This window comes from Esox lucius, chromosome 25, assembly GCF_011004845.1.
Source record: "Esox lucius isolate fEsoLuc1 chromosome 25, fEsoLuc1.pri, whole genome shotgun sequence".
In the NCBI taxonomy this organism is placed as follows: Eukaryota; Metazoa; Chordata; class Actinopteri; order Esociformes; family Esocidae; genus Esox; species Esox lucius.
The window spans coordinates 10381442-10402636 of NC_047593.1; the positions used below are offsets into that span (position 1 = coordinate 10381442).

General features: G+C 44.1%; 1 protein-coding gene across 3 annotated transcripts in view; it reads left to right on the forward strand.

Annotated features, from left to right (window-relative positions):
* The window catches only part of gpm6ab (glycoprotein M6Ab), a 59202-nt gene that overhangs the window by 10995 nt on the left and 27012 nt on the right, over positions 1-21195 (forward strand). The window contains exon 1 of one of the 3 annotated variants that reach the window (XM_013140692.4): positions 9147-9424. The exons of 1 other annotated variant lie outside the window; for it this stretch is intronic. In XM_013140692.4, coding sequence (XP_012996146.1) covers positions 9388-9424 — 37 coding nt within the window. In that variant the 5' untranslated portion in view covers positions 9147-9387. Of the gene's footprint in view, positions 1-9146; positions 9425-21195 lie in introns of those variants that run through there. One more of the 3 variants, XM_010894472.5, reaches the window with a different exon arrangement.

The following is a 21195-nucleotide window of genomic DNA, read 5'->3' on the forward strand; positions in this document are numbered from 1 at the left end:
AGAATATATTGTTTTGGTTTCAAATATTTTTTACTGAACCTCACAGAAACCCGACAGAAACTGTTACAGAATGATATAATAGGGCATCAAAAAAGGACTGATGCCAGAAAGCTTACAGTAGTTTTTTTGATTTGAGGGGTTTACAGGTACAGATATTGTCAAATGTGAATAAATTATCCAATTATGCCAATTCACTGAAACTGGGTTTATTTCCCATTTGAAATGTCTCAGATATCTGAATTGACTATAAGACTACAGCTATCTAGAAAGTCATCTTTGCCTTGGTGTGACATGATTTGATTTGTGCACACAGCACAGCAAAGCAGGCTTTAATTGGGTGACAGGCGTCCCGTTTTTCAATCATGATTCATGTTGACGGTCCTCTTTTCATGGAGTGCCCGGTGGACGTCACTGAAAGCTAGAGGCTATTCGCTTCTCAAGGCAGGAAGTGGATCGCACAGTCGTCACGGTGGCCATCTCCCTTGGCAACCCAACTCAAGCCGACCAGCATGTACACATCTGTGTCCAAGAAAATGTGTCTTGTCTCGTTTGTTTTTCGTACCCCGTGGCTGTCACTTCAAAGACCTTGCCGTTGTGTCTGAGAGCTTCAGAGCGCAGAGGCAATTCACTGGGGTTTCCTTTCTTTACTGTTCTTCTATCTCCCTGTCACTTCTGCTGTTGTTTTGGTTCACTTTGTCTCTCCCGCTCTCCAACTCTGCCCAGTCCATCTCAATGCTGTCTCTCCCCCATCTGCAAAAATCTGCAAGACAACACAAGCGCTGGCACACAAACACACAGTTTCTTTTCTATCTTTGTGAGGACCAGAAGAGTTCACTAACACAGATCAAATTCAATACTCAATATTACTCAATACTCAATATTACTCAATACTCAATAATACTCAATACTCAATAATACTCAATACTCAATCATTCCTAAACCGTACCACAACCACGATTGTAAGTTTTACCCCAAACCAACATTGTTAATGGCCTTTTCCCTAGTAGGGACCGGCTAAGAATCCTTATGGTTAATGAGTCGTCAGGTTTTAATGTTAGTATTTAGTATTAGAGGGGATGTCTGATCACCCTATGTTCAGTAAAACCGGGATCAAAGCCAAGCACAAATACACACGTGTGCACAGTCACAAACACCAGCGTCAACAGAGAAAGCTTTAGAAGCCCATTTGGACTCTCTCTTCTGTTACAGCACATGTCCGCAAATACCTGGGTCTACCACCCAGGTTCTTTAAGGGGGGAGAGAGCTAAGGTAGACCTTTTACACTATTAGGCGACGCCCCTCGCTGACAGGTACTAGCCATGTCCACTAGCCAGTGGGCATAGAAAAGCTTCACAATCCCCTGGCCCTTCTATATTAATCACTAGTTGTTTGTATGAGCAGCGGCCCCGTTGACACTCCAGCGTAAAGGGCTGTGGATCGATCTATAAAGTCGGGGCAGGAGGGGATTGGGAAGTGATTTGCCTGATAGATCGGCGTGTGGAAGGGAAACGGAAAATGAAGAGCGGTAACAAAAGCTGCGGTACCCCTCTGTGAAACACTTATGCCCTGCGCGTAATGGAATTCCTCAGGGATCTCTGTCAGTCATTATAATGCCATTACTATGAAGAGTGATGGGAGAAAATTGGGTGTTGTGAGTGTAGAAACCAATATGGGTACATGTTTTCAGGGTGTATGGACAAAAGGAAAGCTCACGGCTTACAGCTGATTGTTCAGTTTTGTTTGTGCATATAGGCTGTTCTTATAAAACCTCAACGTTAAGACAGATGGACTGGCACTCAGAGGCTGGCTTCGCCTCACTTGTGTCACGTTACGGCATTAGGAGAAAAACATAGACGCATAGACGTTTAGGCTTTCGCGTCCTTCAGTGGGCAAGCGCAAAACCTGCTTTAACCAGATTCTGTTTTGCATTCACCACCCCGTAACACTGAGTGCAGGATTCAGCCTGGTTCTGCCAAGTTATCCTGGATACATCGAATCAGGCTTGTGAGGATAGAATGGAGTTTCAGGAGGCTTACAGTTCCATTCTATTTAGGTCACGTAATGATATATTAGATAGGAGAAAAATGTCCCTTGGTTCTCCTTTCCTCTACGCTGCCAGGCAGATGGGAATACCCACTTCACAGGGGGTGTGGAGATGTTGTTATGGATTAGTTGGTGGATGTAATTTAATTTAAGAAATCCTGTTTTTCAATTATGTGTAGGGTATGTTACCATTGATAGTTCTATTTTTTGGCTGGGTTGGCGGTTAGATAACAGAAAGTAAAAGCGGTACTGCAAAAAAGATGTGGGTGGGACTTGCTTGTTTTGTAGACCTGGGAACTGCCAGGGACCTCACAATGCGATATTGTGACACACAGATGTCAGTACAAACTGTACGTATTGGGACTTTTCGCGATTGCCTGTGTATTGCTGAAACAACCCTCTGCATTCAGAGTCCTAAGGAAACAGTGTTTTACCAGAGAACACAAATGATTTGACTTGAGAGGTAGTCAATGATTTAGTTGATGTATATTAAACCAATCTCTTTCTACAACAACTAAATCTTCGGTGCAACTTTGTTGCAATAGGCCTTTAACAGTTAGTTCATGTTGAAGGTTTGCGGTGTACTTCGCAGATACAGGATAATGCTGTGGGCTTAGTAGTACTTCTCTTACTACAGCCACTACCTTTATCCATTCATGCTATTCAAAGACGCCGCCTTGTCTTCTTGTCTATGAATAAATCAATGAGTTTGCCAGCAAAGACATGTTCATGCCTCTGCATTATTCTGTTTAGGAAGATCATAGCCCTTTTCTTCCTTGAAAGGGAGAATCCCATTTGCTTCAAATGTGAGTGCTTGAGCTGAACCCGGCAGCACTGACAAAATCTTTTCACTTGAAAAGAGATGTGGTCCTTTGAAGAGCACCCCTCCAACTAGCTTTTCAGCTAAGCTTCTAAGTTACAGAGCTGAAAGTTTTAAAGTTTGTGTCTGAGGGTGGTCCATTGGTCTAAGCCAATCCCTCTGACCAGTGCTTCTGAGGCTTGGGTTCTGTCCTGGGCCACTGGTTTTCCAGTAAATACTTTCCCCTGTGCAATGTGGTTCTGTGAGTGTGAGAATTAGACTGTGTTCCGCGAGTGTTAGAGTGTGTGTGACTATGTGCTAGGTTAGTGTGTGTAAATGATCTGGGATTTGTGTTTGAGTGTGCAGCAGGGCTCTAAGGTGTGGATAACAGTATAGGGCCAATGCATTAGATTGTTGAACGGTATAATGGCCGAGGTATAGAAGCTTTTGTCCAGTCTCGCTAGAACTGGCTCACTTGTCTTCATTGATGATGTAATTGCTGATAGCAGTAGGAAATACACCTGAATTAATACTAAGATGTGGTCCTTGATGTGTTGGAATACAGTGCAGAAAAAGTTATGTCACAGGCCGAACCCTTTTAGAGTTCATTGTACGAATACTGGGAAAACCCTGAACCAGCACACATCCCTGAACATGTCCCATATGCCTATCCCTTTAACCGTCATTAATAAAAACCTGTCTGAACGCGTTTTGTTTTTCAATGCAAACACCTTGTGAGATCCAAAATGGCTGTTTCTCTGCATCTGTGTTTCGGCGGGTTTCTAACTCTAGATTGCGCGTGACTAGAAGTTCAAACTACCATCTCTTCATGACGCATGGCCTCTGCAGACAGACAAGCCCAATTCTGTCACTTCACCGTTCCTCAGCTCCGAATGGATCCCATTGAGACTCCACCAGGGGAATCCTCTGGGAGCGGTGGGCCCCCCCCCCCACACACCTCCCTCCCTCTTTCATTTTCGTACACCCTACCTATCTCTTTACCCCACCCGATTTCAAATTTGCATGCGGGGGAGAACACAGATTTCTCTATGTAATGTTTAGATATACAGACTCGGCGATGTCAGCACGAGAAGTGCATTGCCTGTAGCCTGTAAATGTTTTAGAAGGCGTTGCTGCATGGCGGTTGTCTCGGGTCTGTCTGGAAAACGACGGCGCGTTTGAAGCGGTTTGTCTATGAGATGGGAAGCAGCTAGCAAGGTAGATGCGTCCACATGAATCATCACTACATCCGGAATCACAGCACCTGGCTGCTTCAGGACACAGAGAAAACACATGCACCTGACCTGTTAGGATGGGTTAGACAAGGTCTACTAGTGTCAGCAGGTTGTCGTGGACGTTTTCAGTAGCGACTTTATCATAGGCTTCTGTCAGAATCTGATCTCCTCAAAACTTAATGGGAGGATTGTACTTGTGATTGTACTTACATACACACACAGACACAAATACACACACAAACACACAGACCCATGAAGCAAGGCAGTTCCTTAGGAAATAGGTCTGTCAGAATGTTGTCTACAATATTACATATGGCACTGTATATTCATATAGTCACTGCGTATAATGGAAGATCACAGTATGTAACCGATTCGACATTTTAACAGGGGGGCAGGTTTTCTCCGTTTACACACAACACAAAAAACTCAAAGTTTCAAATTCCAGTTGGCTGTCAAAACAGAACCCACACTTCAGCAGTCTGCCTGCCAGTGAGCACTTTATTCCCAACCTGATCCCGAACTGCATATGACAACTAAATAGGGACTGGCCGCTCTGAATGCTATTCTCATTTCATCTATACCAATGCATTTGATTGACATAAAGAGAGGATCTGCACCAAATCCTTTTTTATTTTTTTTGCAGTTTCCTACTCCTCGACAATACTAGTAAAAGATTTAGTAAGGAAACATGAACAATCATGATATGGTAGTAAGAAAGTATACAGCAGTAGAAATAGACAGTAACTGGTCAAAAGGATAGTGTCATGCATCAATAATTTACACTGAGGGAGTATAGCTGTTTGTATGGGTGGGTCAGTGCAGGCGTGGTGTGGATGGTCTGGAACAATGCATACAGACAAATTAATGAAAAACAATTTGGGGTTATAGAATTGTCTATTGATCTAACGTCCCTTGAATTTCATAGGAGAAAGCCAGAGTACCAGAAAGGATGTGCAGTGACAATAGAGTAAGGCGAGGTAGGCTACAGTTCTACTGCACGGTTTCCTAAACTATGGGTTGGGGCCCAGTATACGTTACGTTGCTTTTGAAAGAGTTTAGTTTGAGGTCGTTTTTCCTAAGCGTGTAACTAAATGAAAAGAGTGTACAGTACAGTGTATGGTTTGTGTTGGGGTGTACAGGGCGTAAAGTGAGTGGTATTGCATAACTAGGCAATAAGGCTCACTCACGCAAATCGACCAAAGTACATGATTGTTTTCACATGAAATGAAAGACGTTTTATGTAGCACCACGGACACCTATGGACGCGCATTGAGTCCCTGTCACCAGCTTGTCAGTCTGAACCTGAGCCCCTAGCCCAACTCTGTTTCCAACCACATCAATACTCCCTATACAGTGTCGCCTCAGATCGTATCTTATGTAATATCACTCCTTTCACCGCAGATAAACTCCTCTGCTCTGACACTGCTTTCAGCCATTTCTTATCAACTCGATTTCTTTTCCGATGGGAGTCCTGGGCTTAGTCTCAATTTGTCTTTCTACAATTCCGTGCATGTGGCTTTTCACTTCTTTCCCCCCAAAATGTATTGGAGGACATCCCGAACGCAATCGGAGAAGTAGGGAAGATGCCTGGAGGAAAAATGAACGCGGAGCGATTCCCTTCTAGGAGCCTACAGTGGTAACCTGCAGCACCGATGACAGCACCACAGAACACAGCCGACCGTTTTCACCTAGGTCTGGCCGTCCGCCGTCGGCAAGCATGAAGTGCAGGCCCCTCTGCTCGACTTGCGTGGCGTTGCGTGCATAGTGATGGCCCTGCCGTTGCGGCTGGCTCCATTCAGCTTTGGCAGTGAGACCCGCCTAGCGCTGTCTCCAGCCTCAGGTCTACCCCCATGAAGACGGGTCACTTCTGACGGCGTAGACAGTAAACTGCAGCCCAGGCTCAATGTGCTCAATGTGTATGCACTGTGTGTGTGTGTATGTGTATGTGGTGGAGTGTGTGTGCAAGCTTTAGTAATTACGATGATTTATTTTTATATGCATACCGGTCTTTAAAGTGGAGCTAGTTACCATTTTATTATCATCAATTAACATCAAAGGACAATTTTTTGGAAGGTAATTGACTTGGCTCTTATCTCAGTGTATGTGTGTGTGTGTATATATATATATATATATATATATATATATATATAAATATGTGTGTGTGTGTGTTGGCTTTTGGCCAGAGACTGGTATGTGCTTTGCCAAGTCCTGATTGCTCTCATGCACAATAACCAGTTAGCGCTTCATAGAGATGTTACCGTTTCCTACTAGCCCCGGAATACAGACACCAGCCCCCCAATACAGTCACCAACCCCCAATACAGACACCAGCCGCCCCAATACAGAAACCAGCACACCAATACAGACACCAGCCGCCCCAATACAGAAACCAGCACACCAATACAGACACAAGCCCCCCAATACAGACAGTAGCCCCCCAATACAGACAGCAGCCCCTCAATACAGACACCAACCCCCAATACAGACAGCAGCCCCCCAATACAGACAGCAGCCCCCCAATACAGACAGCAGCCCCTCAATACAGACACCAACCCCCAATTACCGACACCAGTCCCCCAATACAGACACAAGCCCCCCAATACAGACACCAACCCCCAATACAGACACCAAACCCCAATACCGACACCAGCCTCCCAATATTGACACCAGCCCCCCAATACAGACACCAGCCCCCCAGTACAAACATCAACCCCCCAATACAGACACCAACCCCAAATACAAACTCCTTGGCATGATATGTAATAAATAATGGGACCAAACCAAACAGCCCTGTCTGTCAGTTTCATTTGTAAATTAAGTCTGATTTATGCTATTAATAAAAGAGCCGTGTTTTTACTGGCATTGTAACAGTCTTCCATTATGAGACCATTTGCACCAGTTGTAAGTTATGTTGAAAGATATGACCCCCTAGGTAAAAGGCAGTAATTACAGCCTTTTCCTTGGGTTCAAAATCTGTTTTTGCAATTACTGCCAATAAGACACCCCCCCCCCCCAAAAAAAAACAAAAAAAAACCAAAAAACAAAAAAAAACAATCCAATAGATGCAGAAAACTTGTCCATATGTAAAATCATGTATTTATGAGAATTATTATTGCATTTTTTTCAAATTGGGATGTACTGAATGTGCTCTTGGTAGGGAGGTTTAGTGCACCACAGGTGCATGATAAATAACCCCATGGGAGACCTGAACGTGCACACAGACCGTGCGTCCTCTGGCACATGTTATTCCGGTGTCCCTGCTTCCCTGACAAACCCAGTCCCCCTAAAAGGATCATCCGTAAGGGGACCTTTTCCTGAGGCGCTATGAGAACCTGTCACTGACGATTAAGACCAGCTCTGCAAGACAACCTGCCTTACCCCCCCCCTCCCCACACACACACACATACAAATGCACACGACGCCACACACTACAAGGTCAGGGAACTAGAATCAACCAATGACTGGTTTGGTCTAAGCAGTCCAATGGTTGGAACATACGAATGGCGGTGTCCAGCCTTGATTATGTTAAGCAGAAAAAACATTGATGCCTGTCGCCGCCATGGACCCTATTAAGAGATGTAATATACAGTCTACATGGTAACGGTACGCGTACAGAAGGTGTCACTGGATTTGTAAAGGAAGTTGGAAGAGAAACTGTGTATTTGTGTTCTATTAGTTTATAGACCTCAGACCTCTGGTGAAATCTGGTTATGTTACATTTGGTTATTAGCAGTGCAATTTTGCCAATGTGTTGCTCTTTAACATTTATTCTTGTGTAGATTCGTCATCCAGGCTTTGAGCAAAATGGAATTAGGGACAATGGACAAAGGTGGGGTTGTTGTATTCATGTGAAATTTAATTGCTTCTTTTACTGTCAGTGTAGAATACAGTGCAGGGCAATGTTCTGCTGGTCTAAACACGCCTGGTTATTCTGCTGGTCTAAACACGCCTGGTTATTCTGGTGGTCTAAACACGCCTGGTTATTCTGGTGGTCTAAACACGCCTGGTTATTCTGGTGGTCTAAACACGCCTGGTTATTCTGATGGTCTAAACACGCCTGGTTATTCTGCTGGTCTAAACACGCCTGGTTATTCTGCTGGTCTAAACACGCCTGGTCATTCTGGTACCCTTTCCCCTTTCCGCTTTCTTACTCTGTCTGTCTCCATGCTGTCACAAATCTGTCTAAAACAATGCAAAAACACCCAAAAATATATAGCATATGTACACAACATTCACGATATATATATTTTTTTTTCATTTTCTTCATCAAAATATCATAACCCTAACCCTAACTTTTTTGGGATGTATAAACGCTGTTACAATGAAACCAAGTTAAACGTAACTTTCTTCAGATTGTGTCCGTGCACACCCTTTTTCTCATTGTACTTTGGGATCTACTTGGGTAATGTTTTTGTGACAGAACCCCAAATAGACTGCCATCTAAGCGCAACAGATCCATGAATGAAGTGTTTATTCAATATTCGAAGAGAACATACATTCTCTTCCTGTCTCTAGGTGTTCCTAAGCACCAGTCGGTGCTGTATAACCTCTCCACAGACAGGCTGACGGGTTCCTCCATTTAGGCCAAACAGGAGGGCTGTGGGAAGAGGGGGGCCAGTGGGCTGGTTACATCCCTCCATCTGTTTACAGGTTACCGGCTGCTTCTGCTTTCGGTGTCCTGAAATGGTCCGTAATTCTGCAGTGCTTGTTCCCAATTTCCATTCTAAGAAGTAGCGCAGGAAGGAGAGATACGTTTCTACCTCCATACTCCTGTGATTGAGTCTTTCACGTACGATCCTTCCGGCGAAAAGTGTTAATCCGATCTAAACCCAAAGCGTTTGAATCTCAGAGAAGTTTGATCTCTGTCCCTCGGACCCTGTGTCAGCTTCCAGACCTTTCGGTTTCATTGAATGGACAGGCGAAAGTGAATGTCTCGACGAAGGAGAAGTTTGAATTAAAGGGGCTGCCGCTTTCTGAGAAAGAGAGAATATTACAGTTTTACGCAGAGGGGGAGGTAAAGAGTGTGAGAGAATGAGGGAGGGGGGGAAAAGAGACAGAGAAACAGAGAGGTAGACGAGTGATAGCCTGAGAGAGCCAGAGAGAGAGAGCACTGAGAACGGACTTCCCAAAGACACCACTACATCACCGCAGCTCGCAGCTAGGGGACAAAAACACACCCGCCCCCACGCACGCACGCACACACACACACACCGTACTCGCACCTAACCGAGAGGCAGCTTTATCCACTTCTAAAGGAGAGTCTCTGTGGCGTTACTGTTTATTGAGAGGAGTGGACACAAACCCAGCCAGGATGGAAGAGAATATGGAGGAAGGACAGAATTCAAAAGGTATGGTTACAAAACTCCATTTATTTTTTTTAAATCTCCTTTCGTCTTTTGGAGCCATACCGTTTTCCTTTGTGTAGCCGTGGCTGCGGCTGTAGGTGCTGTATGTATGTGATGCAGGGTCTCTCCGACACGGACATCAGCCTCAACGCTGCCGCGCAAAGAATAGGCTACTGATGCAAGACAAAAGGAGGCGTTCGACTTCACTCCTTTGAGTGTTTCTAAAAAAACCATGTGATTGTCACCCTCATATAGAATTGAAAGAATTGCTGTGGTTTTATTTGGATTCTGAGCGACGCTCATTTGAGAAGCGAAGAGATGGAAGAGTGTACGGGGGGGGGGGGGGGGCATTTTGGGGTCCTCTGTTTGTGGGTGTGACCGGGGGGGGGGGGGGGGGTTGTGAATAGTCTTTGTTAGCCCCACATCTGTCTGCTGCTCTCACGCTCGTCATGACGGCTCACGGGCAGACGAGGGACCAGTGAATTTGCATCCCTCCCTCCTCTGCTCTCACTCGCTCGTGACGGCAACTATTACTCCGCTATCGGAGCTCAAATCAGCTCCAATCGGATTAGCGCGTCTGGCTGTCCACTTGTCCCTTTGTCCCAGAATAGCAGTTGTTTGTTTTGCGGCGCGCTGCTTCTGCAGCGTTCGTCCCGTTTGGCGGCGCTGTGCTGGAGAATGGGCGGGTCTGTAGTGGTCTCGTGGTTGGGGTGAGCAGATGGCATGTGCGCATCAGTACCGGTTTGGGTTCGACCGCTATATGAACGGAAAATGCGATGATTATGGAATGTCTTATTGAAGAAAACAAAATAATGCGCGCCTGTTTTGAGTTATGTAATGAACACGCTGAACCCATCAGAGAAAAGTATGGGGAGCCATGGATGTGTTTAGCTCAAGCAGATGACTCCATCTCTCCCTTCACCTCCTTCTCCTCCCTCAACTCAGGGTTTACATTGTAGAGAGAGCAGAAGAGAGAGAGGGGAGAGGGAGGGAGGAGGGGGGGAGGGAGAGGGAGTGACGGCCCCCTGTCATGATGATTGTGCTCCCAGTGGTTACTGAATCGTCTTAAAGTAGCGGTTCCACTGCTCGCTCATTAGTCCTGACCCACTTCTGAGAGAGATGGAGAACGAGCGAGAAGGAGAGAGGGGGAGAGAGCGAGGAAGAAACATTTTCAGAATTGTTTTTGTAGACCCTCAGCTTCTTCTCTCAGCCTCGCTGTCCCTCTCTCTCGTCATCCTGTAGGGCACTTGATGTGACCAAAACTAAATGGGTCCGACCGTAGTTCGTCGTCAACAGTCTGTGTCACCGTCTTGGTTTGGACGACGGTTTGTTTTTTCGCGGGTTATCGGGGACGAGCTTGTTTACCTCGGGGGAGGTTCTGTGTTTGTAGGCGTGCGTGTGTGTGTATTAGTTGGTTTGGATGAGTGGTGTTGTGAAGTGATGAACACCCACCCTCTTTTTGTTAGGAACCGCATCTGCCCCAGCTGCACCGGAATCATCCGACATTCCCATTTCAGTTAGTTGTTTTTCCTCCAGCCCTTATGTCAGCGTTCTCTTCATCAGCCTGCTCTCTGTCAGGTGGGGAAAGCAGAATTTTCAGAATGCACTGTCCAAGCAGCCTTGCGTCTTTGAGACAGCAGTGGAGCCAATTCGGTTTCTCTCACTCCCTCTGCCTCTCCTCAGGATCATTTCCAGCCTTTACCCTGTCTCTCCCTGTCCCCTGTATATCTCTCCCTCTTTCCCTCCCTCAATGCGTCTGGTGTCCTGTTCTTCATCGCAGCATGCTTGGTCAAAAACAAATGGAGCCAAACCCAACCAAAGTAAAAGTGTGATTGCAAAATCTCCTGAGCAGGCAAAGGGAACTGGGGGGGGCGGGGGGGGGGGTTTGGGGTGACGCAGGAATGATGGGAGGGAAAGACGTTGGGAGGGGGTAACCGGGTGCTCTGTACTAAGGGGCAGTCGCGGCGGGGGAAGGAGGAGAGGGAGGTTGATCCCTCCTCCTTCTGCTGGATGACGGGTTGGTTCAGGGAAAAGGAGGTGGGTGAAAAGGGGAAGATGTGCCAAGTGGAAGAATAACATGGTCGTGTTGTCCATTTGGAAGGATGCAGATACCGTCCACACATTTATCAACCGGGTGACTCGCTTGGAGGCATTAGTCACTGTACGTACTGTGCCCATAAACACATTTGTATATGAAAATACTGGGGTACACACACACAAGTGTTTGTGTATCTTTTCTTGTAAGGAGTTTTTACCATACATTTTTTCCCCAGCTCTTAACCCAAATTGTAACTCTATAATAGCCTCTGTTGTTTGTGAGAACTGACAACATTTCCTCACTTCACCAACAAGTACACAATTTACTTGTGAGTAGGAAGACCTCACAAGTATATTAAACATATACAGAACATACACATCCACACAAGAGCTATCACACACCACCACTGTCCTGTGTGAGGTGAAGATGTGAATAAATGATTCATGCTGGGCAGATGGCAGAGTGCAGTGGATTAGATCCAGTACAGGACAGCGCAGTGCCCTGCTCTCTCCAGTCCTAAGTGGTCCAGCACCCAGAGGAGAGATGAGCTGCCTACAGCCATAACCCACAAGCCCCACAGCAACAAAGAGGTGTGTATGTGGGGACAATTAATCAGGCAGCTGTGGTCACAAAGTAGTCTCAAAATGGTGATTACGGTAATGACAGTGATGATGGCGAAAGGGTCTGGTTGCGTGGGGCACTGTGGGCTGGTGGGCGGGGGTCGGGCACTGTGTGCTGGTGGGCGGGGCTTGGGCATTGTGTGCTGGTGGGCGGGGCTTGGGCATTGTGTGCTGGTGGGCGGGGCTTGGGTACTGTGGGCTGGTGGGCGAGGCTTGGGCACTGTGGGCTGGTGGTCGAGGCTTGGACATTGTGTGCTGGTGGGCGGGGCTTGGGCACTGTGGGCTGGTGGGCGAGGCTTGGACATTGTGTGCTGGTGGGCGAGGCTTGGGCACTGTGTGCTGGTGGGCGGGGCTTGGGTACTGTGTGCTGGTGGGCGAGGCTTAGGCACTGTGTGCTGGTGGGCGGGGCTTGGGTACTGTGGGCTGGTGGGTGAGGCTTGGGCATTGTGGGCTGGTGGGCGAGGCTTGGACACTGTGTGCTGGTGGGCGGGGCTTGGGTACTGTGTGCTTGTGGGCGAGGCTTGGGCACTGTGTGCTGGTGGGAGGGGCTTGGGTACTGTGGGCTGGTGGGCGAGGCTTGGGCACTGTGTGCTGGTGGGCGGGGCTTGGGTACTGTGTGCTGGTGGGAGGGGCTTGGGCTCTGTGGACTCAACTGAGTTAACTTGTTACAAACGCATTACAGTATTAATTAGCTAGCTAATTTACCTGTTAGGTAAATAATTAGCGAATCATGTAAACAGTTGAGCGAATCATGTAATGGAATTTATTATTATGTTAACTAAAGAAGACAGATTAAGTAAAAAATAAAAAATAACAATGGTATTATATGGTAGCCCATGTAGTGTAGCTAACAAGTTATTGGGTTGAGTCTATTCTATTTTAGACTGACTTTGCTACAAAAACCATGAATGTGTATAAGCTAAGCATTTTGTAACATTTGCTGATGTAAAAAGGGCTCTTTAAAATATATTCAATTTACTGATATTCGCAGGTATGCTTTTGCCTGTGCCGTTTAGTGTAGCTGTAGTGGTTCAGCAGTAATTTTTTTGAGTTTGTAAATTAGTGTCTTGATTGTTGAATAGTTAAACAAAGATAATTCTCTAGTTTTGGAGACCATTAATTTGTCCATGAGCCTTAAAAAAGGAAGCACTGTACTAATTTACACACAAGTGATATAATATTTGGTCCTGTTCTTATTGAACAGATGCACCAGTCAATTTTAGTAGCAGATGACCTGCTACAGTTATCAAGATGTTCATCGTCAGTTGTATCACTGCCCACTCTGTCAAACCCACCACATTAAGACTAACACAGAAGCACATAGAAGTCCTCAGGAAAAACGCTCTGTTGTATGTGTTGTAGGTATATATGTACATGTACATTTATGGACATATGGTGTGCAGAATAATTAATCAACAAGGAATGGTTTATTTATTTTTCTTTTCCTCCATGAGACTGCTTACCGTAGCCAAGCATCTATGACAGGTTTGCAATCTCCAACAGATGAACAATCTATATACAATGCTTTATAAACTAAGCTAGTCTGTGGGATAAAGACTTGCAACTAAATTAATTGCGAGGGATTTAATTAAACCAAAAAGCGGATGGATGAAGAATTTATGGATATTAAACAATTCTTTATTGTGATTTATCGTGACATATGTATGTATGTTATTTTGTCAGAGACCAAAAGTGTGTAATAACTTTTATATATATTGTTTGCTAAACAAAATATGGTTACTGTGTATAAAAGTAATAACTTGAAAACAACGTGAAAGATTTAATTAAATCAGTAGCAAACAACCTGTGATAGAACAACATTTGTAAGTCCCATTCAAAAGCTCCACAGGGCCCAAGTCCCGCCCACCAACCTACAGTGCTAAAGCCCCGCCCACAGAGCCCCTGCTGACAGTGCCGTCTACAGCCAGACACTTCTCGATGATTGCGGTGATGGTGATGACTGCTGTAATGACGGTGATGGTGATGACTGCATTAATGACGGTGATGGTTATGACTGCAGTAATGATGGTGATGGTCATGAATATGGTGACGGTGATGATACATGTTACGGTAATAATTGTAGCGACATACTATTTCTTCACTATTTCTTCATTTCAATTTACTATTCCTTTTCATCCCCTTCCATGCCCAATGTATCATTGATTGTCACGAGATTCCACACATCCTAATTGTACAGCAACTTGAGATTATATTCATTGCTTGCAAAATAGAGGGCTTATACAACAACATAATTACATTAGAACCAGGTCCATTCGATTTGCACTTTGCCCGGTCTCTCAGGAAGTTTGAATATTGAAACACCATTGATTTAAAACTCTCTCGACTGGATAAGCTATGCTGGGAGTGAAATTAAATACCCAGGATGCACTCCTTCCATCTAGAGCTATCCATCATGCTGCATTGGTAACCCACATAGCTCCAAACATATGAATGTGTGAACATTGATCCTCCACACTCTGATTCATTGGATCTTCGGAACGGCTAGGGTTCTTTTTTTGAATGATGCTCTCGGCTGATTTATGTTAATCAATTTGCCTGCCATTGATTTTCTTGTTCGTTATTTGATGTGGCTCATCTTTTCAGACAGCAGGGCTATATTTCATTTTCAGAAGGGGCCTGACAATGTGTCTGAGAGTTAAAGGTGTTTTCCTCATGAATACTTAACTACTGACTCATCAGGGACTAAGTCAAAGACTTAGATGGAAAATAAAGGATAAAATAGACTAATTGCTGTGAAGAACGGAAACACTTGGGGCAGAAAAGATATTGGGGTTGATCTAGTTTTTTAAGTGATGTAGTTCCTGAAAGTAGGAAGTCCCAAGTCCCTTCGCTACGGATGCTTCTGAAAAGTCACGTCATGCGTTAAGCTTGTATGCAACATTGGGCTTTAGCATACATCGTCTCTGTTTTGTGATGGCTGTGTAACCAGCAGAGCTAAGGTGTCTGGCGAAATAGACTCCATTAAGGGTTTTGTTTGACCAATGTTGTCAGTGAGTGTGTCTGCTTTATGATGTAGCCAGTACTTGTACTGACACAGAGGCTAATTAATTAACTTTAATGACTGGGTTGTTAGTCCCATCATCAGCGTTTTAACACAACCTTAGTTGTCCCGCTGCCAAGGAACTTCAATAACGCTGGAAATAAAACCCAGGCAATAACACTGGCAATAAGAAGATGCCGCCCTTAAATGTGGAGACACTCTACGCTGTTGTTGACAGACATCTGTGGAATTGTTTGTCTTGGGAGACGAGAGGTGATTGAGTGTAATTGAGGAGAAGGCGGAGGCTCATGAGGAAGACGGGGTTGATGAAGATCCAGAGACTGTAAATGATCATACTCGTCTGTCAAAACCCTTCTAATGCCGGTGAGAATACAAGCTGAGCTTGCGTTGTTAAATTGTTGCGAGCTGGGGTTCTCCCAAAGCAATGATTGTTGAGCTGGTTGAGCACATTACAGCAGACTACTTCAACATGGTCAAACTCTTGTTGATTCACAATTATTATTTATAGCGGTGCCAGAAAGGAGGGTTAAGTGGTCAAAATTATGCATATTTTTTGGGGGAATGTTGCTCTTTAGAGTATCACCGAAATACTTCACCTGTGATTGAGCACGAGAGCATATTGTTGTAGTATAAAATTGCCCTTCATGTTCTTTATGCCTCCTTGGGTTAAATCACCCAAATGCTCATGCATTATGGAAGACAGATGTGGAAAGGTTACTTGTGGCTTGCTGAAATGGCAAAGGGTACCAACGTTTGTTTGAAGTCAAGTCTGTTTTAGAATGGTATCTTTACAACAGTTGCTAGAGAGATCAGCTTTCTCGTTGTCATCTTTTTGGGTGATGTGACAGCGAAGGAATTTCATCTGACTAGCTCTGATCAATGGGAGGTTGAAGTTTCAAAGGAAATAGATAGTGTGGAAGACATTCCGTTTCTTGAAAGACTGCTTTCCTCGCCGCTGTGCAGGTATACTGTAGATTTTATTTTGTTCTGATGGGAAGACTTGAGTTCTCTGGCATGCCACTGTGCAACCAACCTGTTTATTTGTGAAAATGAATAGGACTCGTCTTGCAATGATGTCAGGATCCAATGTTTGGATCCCTCATGCCCCTGCTTAGTGAATGCTTTGGGTGATTACAGGATGTCTCTTACTGGACAGGATCACTTACTATGCGCTCGCAGACACTACACACAGCTATCGATAATAGTGCATCCTTGACCCACTGGCAGACACTGAAGTCTGATACCCAGGTTTGTGAATGCTTATGTATCAGGTTATGATACCAGTAATGCGTTGTAGTTACGTTTTGGAAGTTTTACCCAAAGCCCTGAAGGTTATAGTTTATTTTAATTGAGGCTTTCAAAGCATTTTTAGCCCATCTTTGTACCTTGAGAGGAAGTTATGGTAATGCATATTAAATCCAGCTGACCTAGAATTAAAGCCATCTTTAAAAGAGGACAAGAAACACAGCAAAGGGTATGTGCTTGGAATGAATAATGCATTTGCCATAAGTCATCCTCTGGAAGGTGGTGCTTTGGAAGAATTAATTTGCCATAAGTCATCGTCTGGAAGGTGGTGCTTTGGAAGAATGAATTTGCCATAAGTCATCCTCTGGAAGGTGGTGCTTTGGAATAATGCATTTGCCATAAGTCATCCTCTGGAAGGTGGTGCTTTGGAATAATGCATTTGCCATAAGTCATCCTCTGGAAGGTGGTGCTTTGGAATAATGCATTTGCCATAAGTCATCCTCTGGAAGGTGGTGCTTTGGAATAATGCATTTGATAGCATTTTGAAGAAGAGCTACAGGACACTGAAGAAAGAGTATTACACACTAAAACTGTGGAAAGGTGCTCAAATATTTACTATTCAGATCCCAAGAGGCCACTCTGGTCAGACAGCAAGCTAATTGAGCTGCATTCATTGATAAAGGGACAAACACAGTATTGACGGCAAAATGCACATTTTGATATGAGGAAAAAGGAGTTTTCCTGTAAAAGCAGACAACATAACAGACACAAAACTGACGGGACAAAAGCCGAAATACAGGATATATTGTACTTCCATAGTTACCATTTGTTTTAGGACACTGTGAAACCATGAAATGTGACATGCTTTTAACCTAGATGGCAGTGTTTATAACTTAAACATGAGGCATTTAGATAAGCCAAATAAATGTTCTCAACTTAAAGCTCAGGCTTTTAGAATGCCATATTAAACATGAGAGCTTTTTCCAGTCAGTTTCCTATCAGGGAAACACCTATGTATTGCTAAGTGTTCAGATTTGAAACACTAATGTTTACTTTCCCCTCATCCTGTTTAGAGTGGGTTTAACTCATAGCGAAAAAGACGTGGGGCGGCTCTCTTTATCATAATACCATCATGCTTTGCTGCAGGTAGATTTTGCTTTAATATCTATGTTTCCTTTCGCAAATCGATTAATTAATTGATATAATACAATACAATGATAAATAACATATTTTCTAAACTCTTCTCGTGGTACATGTAGGTAGTTGGACTTTCTGAGGTGGTTGTTCCAATTCTGATGGTGTAGGTGTTTTGTCTATGCATGTTCTTACCACAGCAGTCATTCTGAGAGAATACCATATGTTCCAATTGTTGGATATCCTCCCTTTGGCTGGATTCCATTAAGAGTTTTTAAATCTTTTCACTAACCAGAATAGTGTGACTTGCTCAGATCCTAAACAGCCCCAGTACCATTCCTTAATATTAATTACTAGCTCATACTGTAATCAAAGTAAGACATCCAAAAACCCATCCTATTGAATAGAAATTATGAATTTCCCCACAGTGTTAGTCTATCTCCTATACTTCAGCAACACATCCTTTCAATATTCGTATTAGCTCGTCGCCAACGTTCTGTTTAGCTAAATAATGTCGCTGGCTGGCAAACATCCATGACTCAGTCCTTCCCAGTGAAGTACCCTTCATGTAGAGGGCTTTTGAAGGCTAGCATCCTGGCAGCTTGCCTGACAAGGCCATGTGTCGTTTATGTCTGTCAGGACTTAGCCTGCTTAGCAGCTGTATGACTGGCTTGGTTGATCATACAGCAGCTTTGTGACGCTCTGAGCTTGTTGTCGTAGTCAGAACTCCCATGTGTTTTTATCTGCAGTGCTATAGTAGGGTGTACTGTAGGGCCACATAATCGGAATTTACTGAAGATCCCTGTATGGCCACTGAGATCCTGTTAAATTCTATATGTAATTCTATCTGCGTGGCTAACTAAACTGCGGATTCGAAACGAAACCGAACCATGGTACTTCAGTGCAGATTCAGAACCCCTCACTTTTCAACCGCCTCCAAGCAGTTCGTTTTTCATGTATATCCACTGGGTTATACTGTCACAAAAACATAAGGGTTAAAATATACAGCGCCATGGAGATTTCACGTTAACACACAAACACACCCCTCCCTCTTCCCATGTATCCCCTTTGTGTCTGAGTCTGTCTCTTAGCAACCGGATGATTGACAGTTGAGGATTGCCTTTTGAGACCAACATTGGTGAAGAGACATGCTGTCAGCCAGATTTTCACTGTCTCACAACAGACATATTGCAATTACAGCCAAGACACTTTCTATACTAAGTAGACAGTTTCATTGATATTTAATGTACAGGGTACAGGATATGGTAATGAGTGCACACTTGGCGTTTACATCATAAAAAATATTTGCCTTTGAATTTGCATTAACCTTAACACCCCCCTTACCGACACACACACACCATTTGTTTATTCTACAAAGTGATGAGAACTCAAGTAACACTGAGCTGGAACCGTGTTTTCAAGTCACCATTAAAAGGGGACTTTGTGGGAACTGTGAAGGGCACAATGGAACTGGTCGAGTGAGAGGAGGGAAAAAGCATCGACGCCGGGCCAGGGTTTGATTGACGCCTGTGGGAATTACTTTAGGGGAAGCCTCCGTTGTAGCCAGCGACCGGGACCATTGCGTCATTGGCCTGGCGATAGAGTTCATGACCCCCCACGTAGCCTCACTCCGACTGTCCTCTTACGGTGAAGGGACCCGGTCAGGGTCCAGGAACCGGCAGCTCCCAAGGAAATAGGAGTGGTAACCTGACTGTTAGGGGAACGAACGCTGTCGTGGAGTGAATCCCAAAGAGGAGAATAATGATTTTCTCACCTTTTTAGCCTTGCCTGCACAATTGTCCCATCAGGAATAAAGGTGGTTGATTTTTTTAAAAAAGATTTAAAGAGGTGTTAAGAAACTCCCTCACTGGGCTGCCATTGTGCCCCTCTTATCTGAGTCCTTAACTCATTGTTTTATACAACGTACATACATTATGGATTAGACACAAATGGACGCCTATGAGGCTCAGTCCGATGAGCTACCAGGCTAGACGCCTATTCATTCACTGCAGGAGCAAACACAACTATGCAAGTCAGAGGCAATGATCTTTCAAACCAGGGGTATATATTTAGGACATTAAGGTTCCTGTTTTATATGTAGCGCTAGGTTCTATGGCAGCCATGTTGCTATTGACCAGCGGCAGTTCATATGATGGTCGGAATTTAATCCATGGCATTTATGTGCAAGATTCCAATTACTCATAAGGAATGTGTAAATGGGAAAGCGGCTCTCAATACTCTTTGAATACATTTCAGAAAACACTTGTGAATTCAAGTGTCACAATGAGTTTAAAAACAGCTCTTATGACAAACATGCCTTTTGCTTTATCTCCATTCATCCAAATGTATGCTGGATGTTCTTTAACACCACTGAAAAAACAAAATTGCCCAATCTTTACTGAGGGACTTTTTTCAAGAGTCACTTTCACTTTTCTGGCAAAAGCAAATGTTTTAACAGTTTGTTTTGACAGTTTGATTCCAAAGCAATATATCAATCAATCAAATGTATTTATAAAGCCTTTTTAACATCAGCAGATGTCACACAGTGCTTTTACAAAACACCTGGCCTTAAACCCCAAGGAACAAACAACAGTAGTGTTGAATTTCAGTGGATAGGAAAAACTGCCTAAGAATGCCAATATTTAGGAAGAAACCTCGAGAGGACCCAGACTCAGAGTGGTGACCAGTCCTCTTCTGGCTGTGCCAGGTGAACATATTAAGATTACAATTGTAATAATTAATAAATGCATGTGGGCTGAGTCTAGAGTCTATTTAAACTTAGTCCAGGTCAGAAGCATGACCAGATGGACAAGGAAAGGGACAACACGAGGGAGGTGTCAGCACAGTGGCAGCTGAAATCGTCAGGCACCGTCTTGATCTGCAACACAACCAGGAGGACTCTGGACAGGGACAGCAACGGGTCCCCCAAGCCAGGTACTCTGCAGATGTGGGCCAGGACCTCATGCCCTCCTAAGTTCAAAACGGGAGGAGACTTGGAAAATTCAGAAAATGCATTCCTCATATCAAAAAGGATTTATAGTGGAGAAGGAGAACTTAGTGGAGAAGGAGAACTGATGTAGCATTACGTCTAGCTAGTTTTTGCTCCTTATAGTTTCACACTGCTAATAGATATGTTCTCTTCTGAAGGGAGATATCCAAGATTAGATAGAGATATTACATTAGAGACATCCATGCAGTTCTCCAGAATAATATTTTTTACCAGCTATAAACTGAATATATATTTTTAAATAAACAATTCCTGCCTAAAATAAACATGTGATAGCCAATGTTCTTCACAAAGCAAAAAACCTTTGCGACCAATTATTTAAAAATAAGAAGCTGAAGTATCTCATGTACATACATTTTCAGATCCTTTACTCAGTACTTTGTAGAAGCACCTTTGAAAGCTATTACAGCTTGAAGTCTTCTCAACCTCTGTCAGATTTATTGGATGGGGAGCGTGAACTGCGATCTTTAAGTCTCTCCACAGATGTTCAATGAGGTCCAATTCCAAGCTTTGGCTGAGCCACTCCACGACATTCACAGATTTGTCCCAAAGCCACTCCAGCGTTGTCTTGGCTGGGTGATTCAGGTCATTGTCATGCTGAAAGATTAATATTTGCCCTACTCTGAGGTTTTCTTCAAGGACATCTCTGTATTTTGCTATGTTCAGTCTTCCCTCATTCCTGACCAGTCTTTCAGTCCCTGCCGCTGA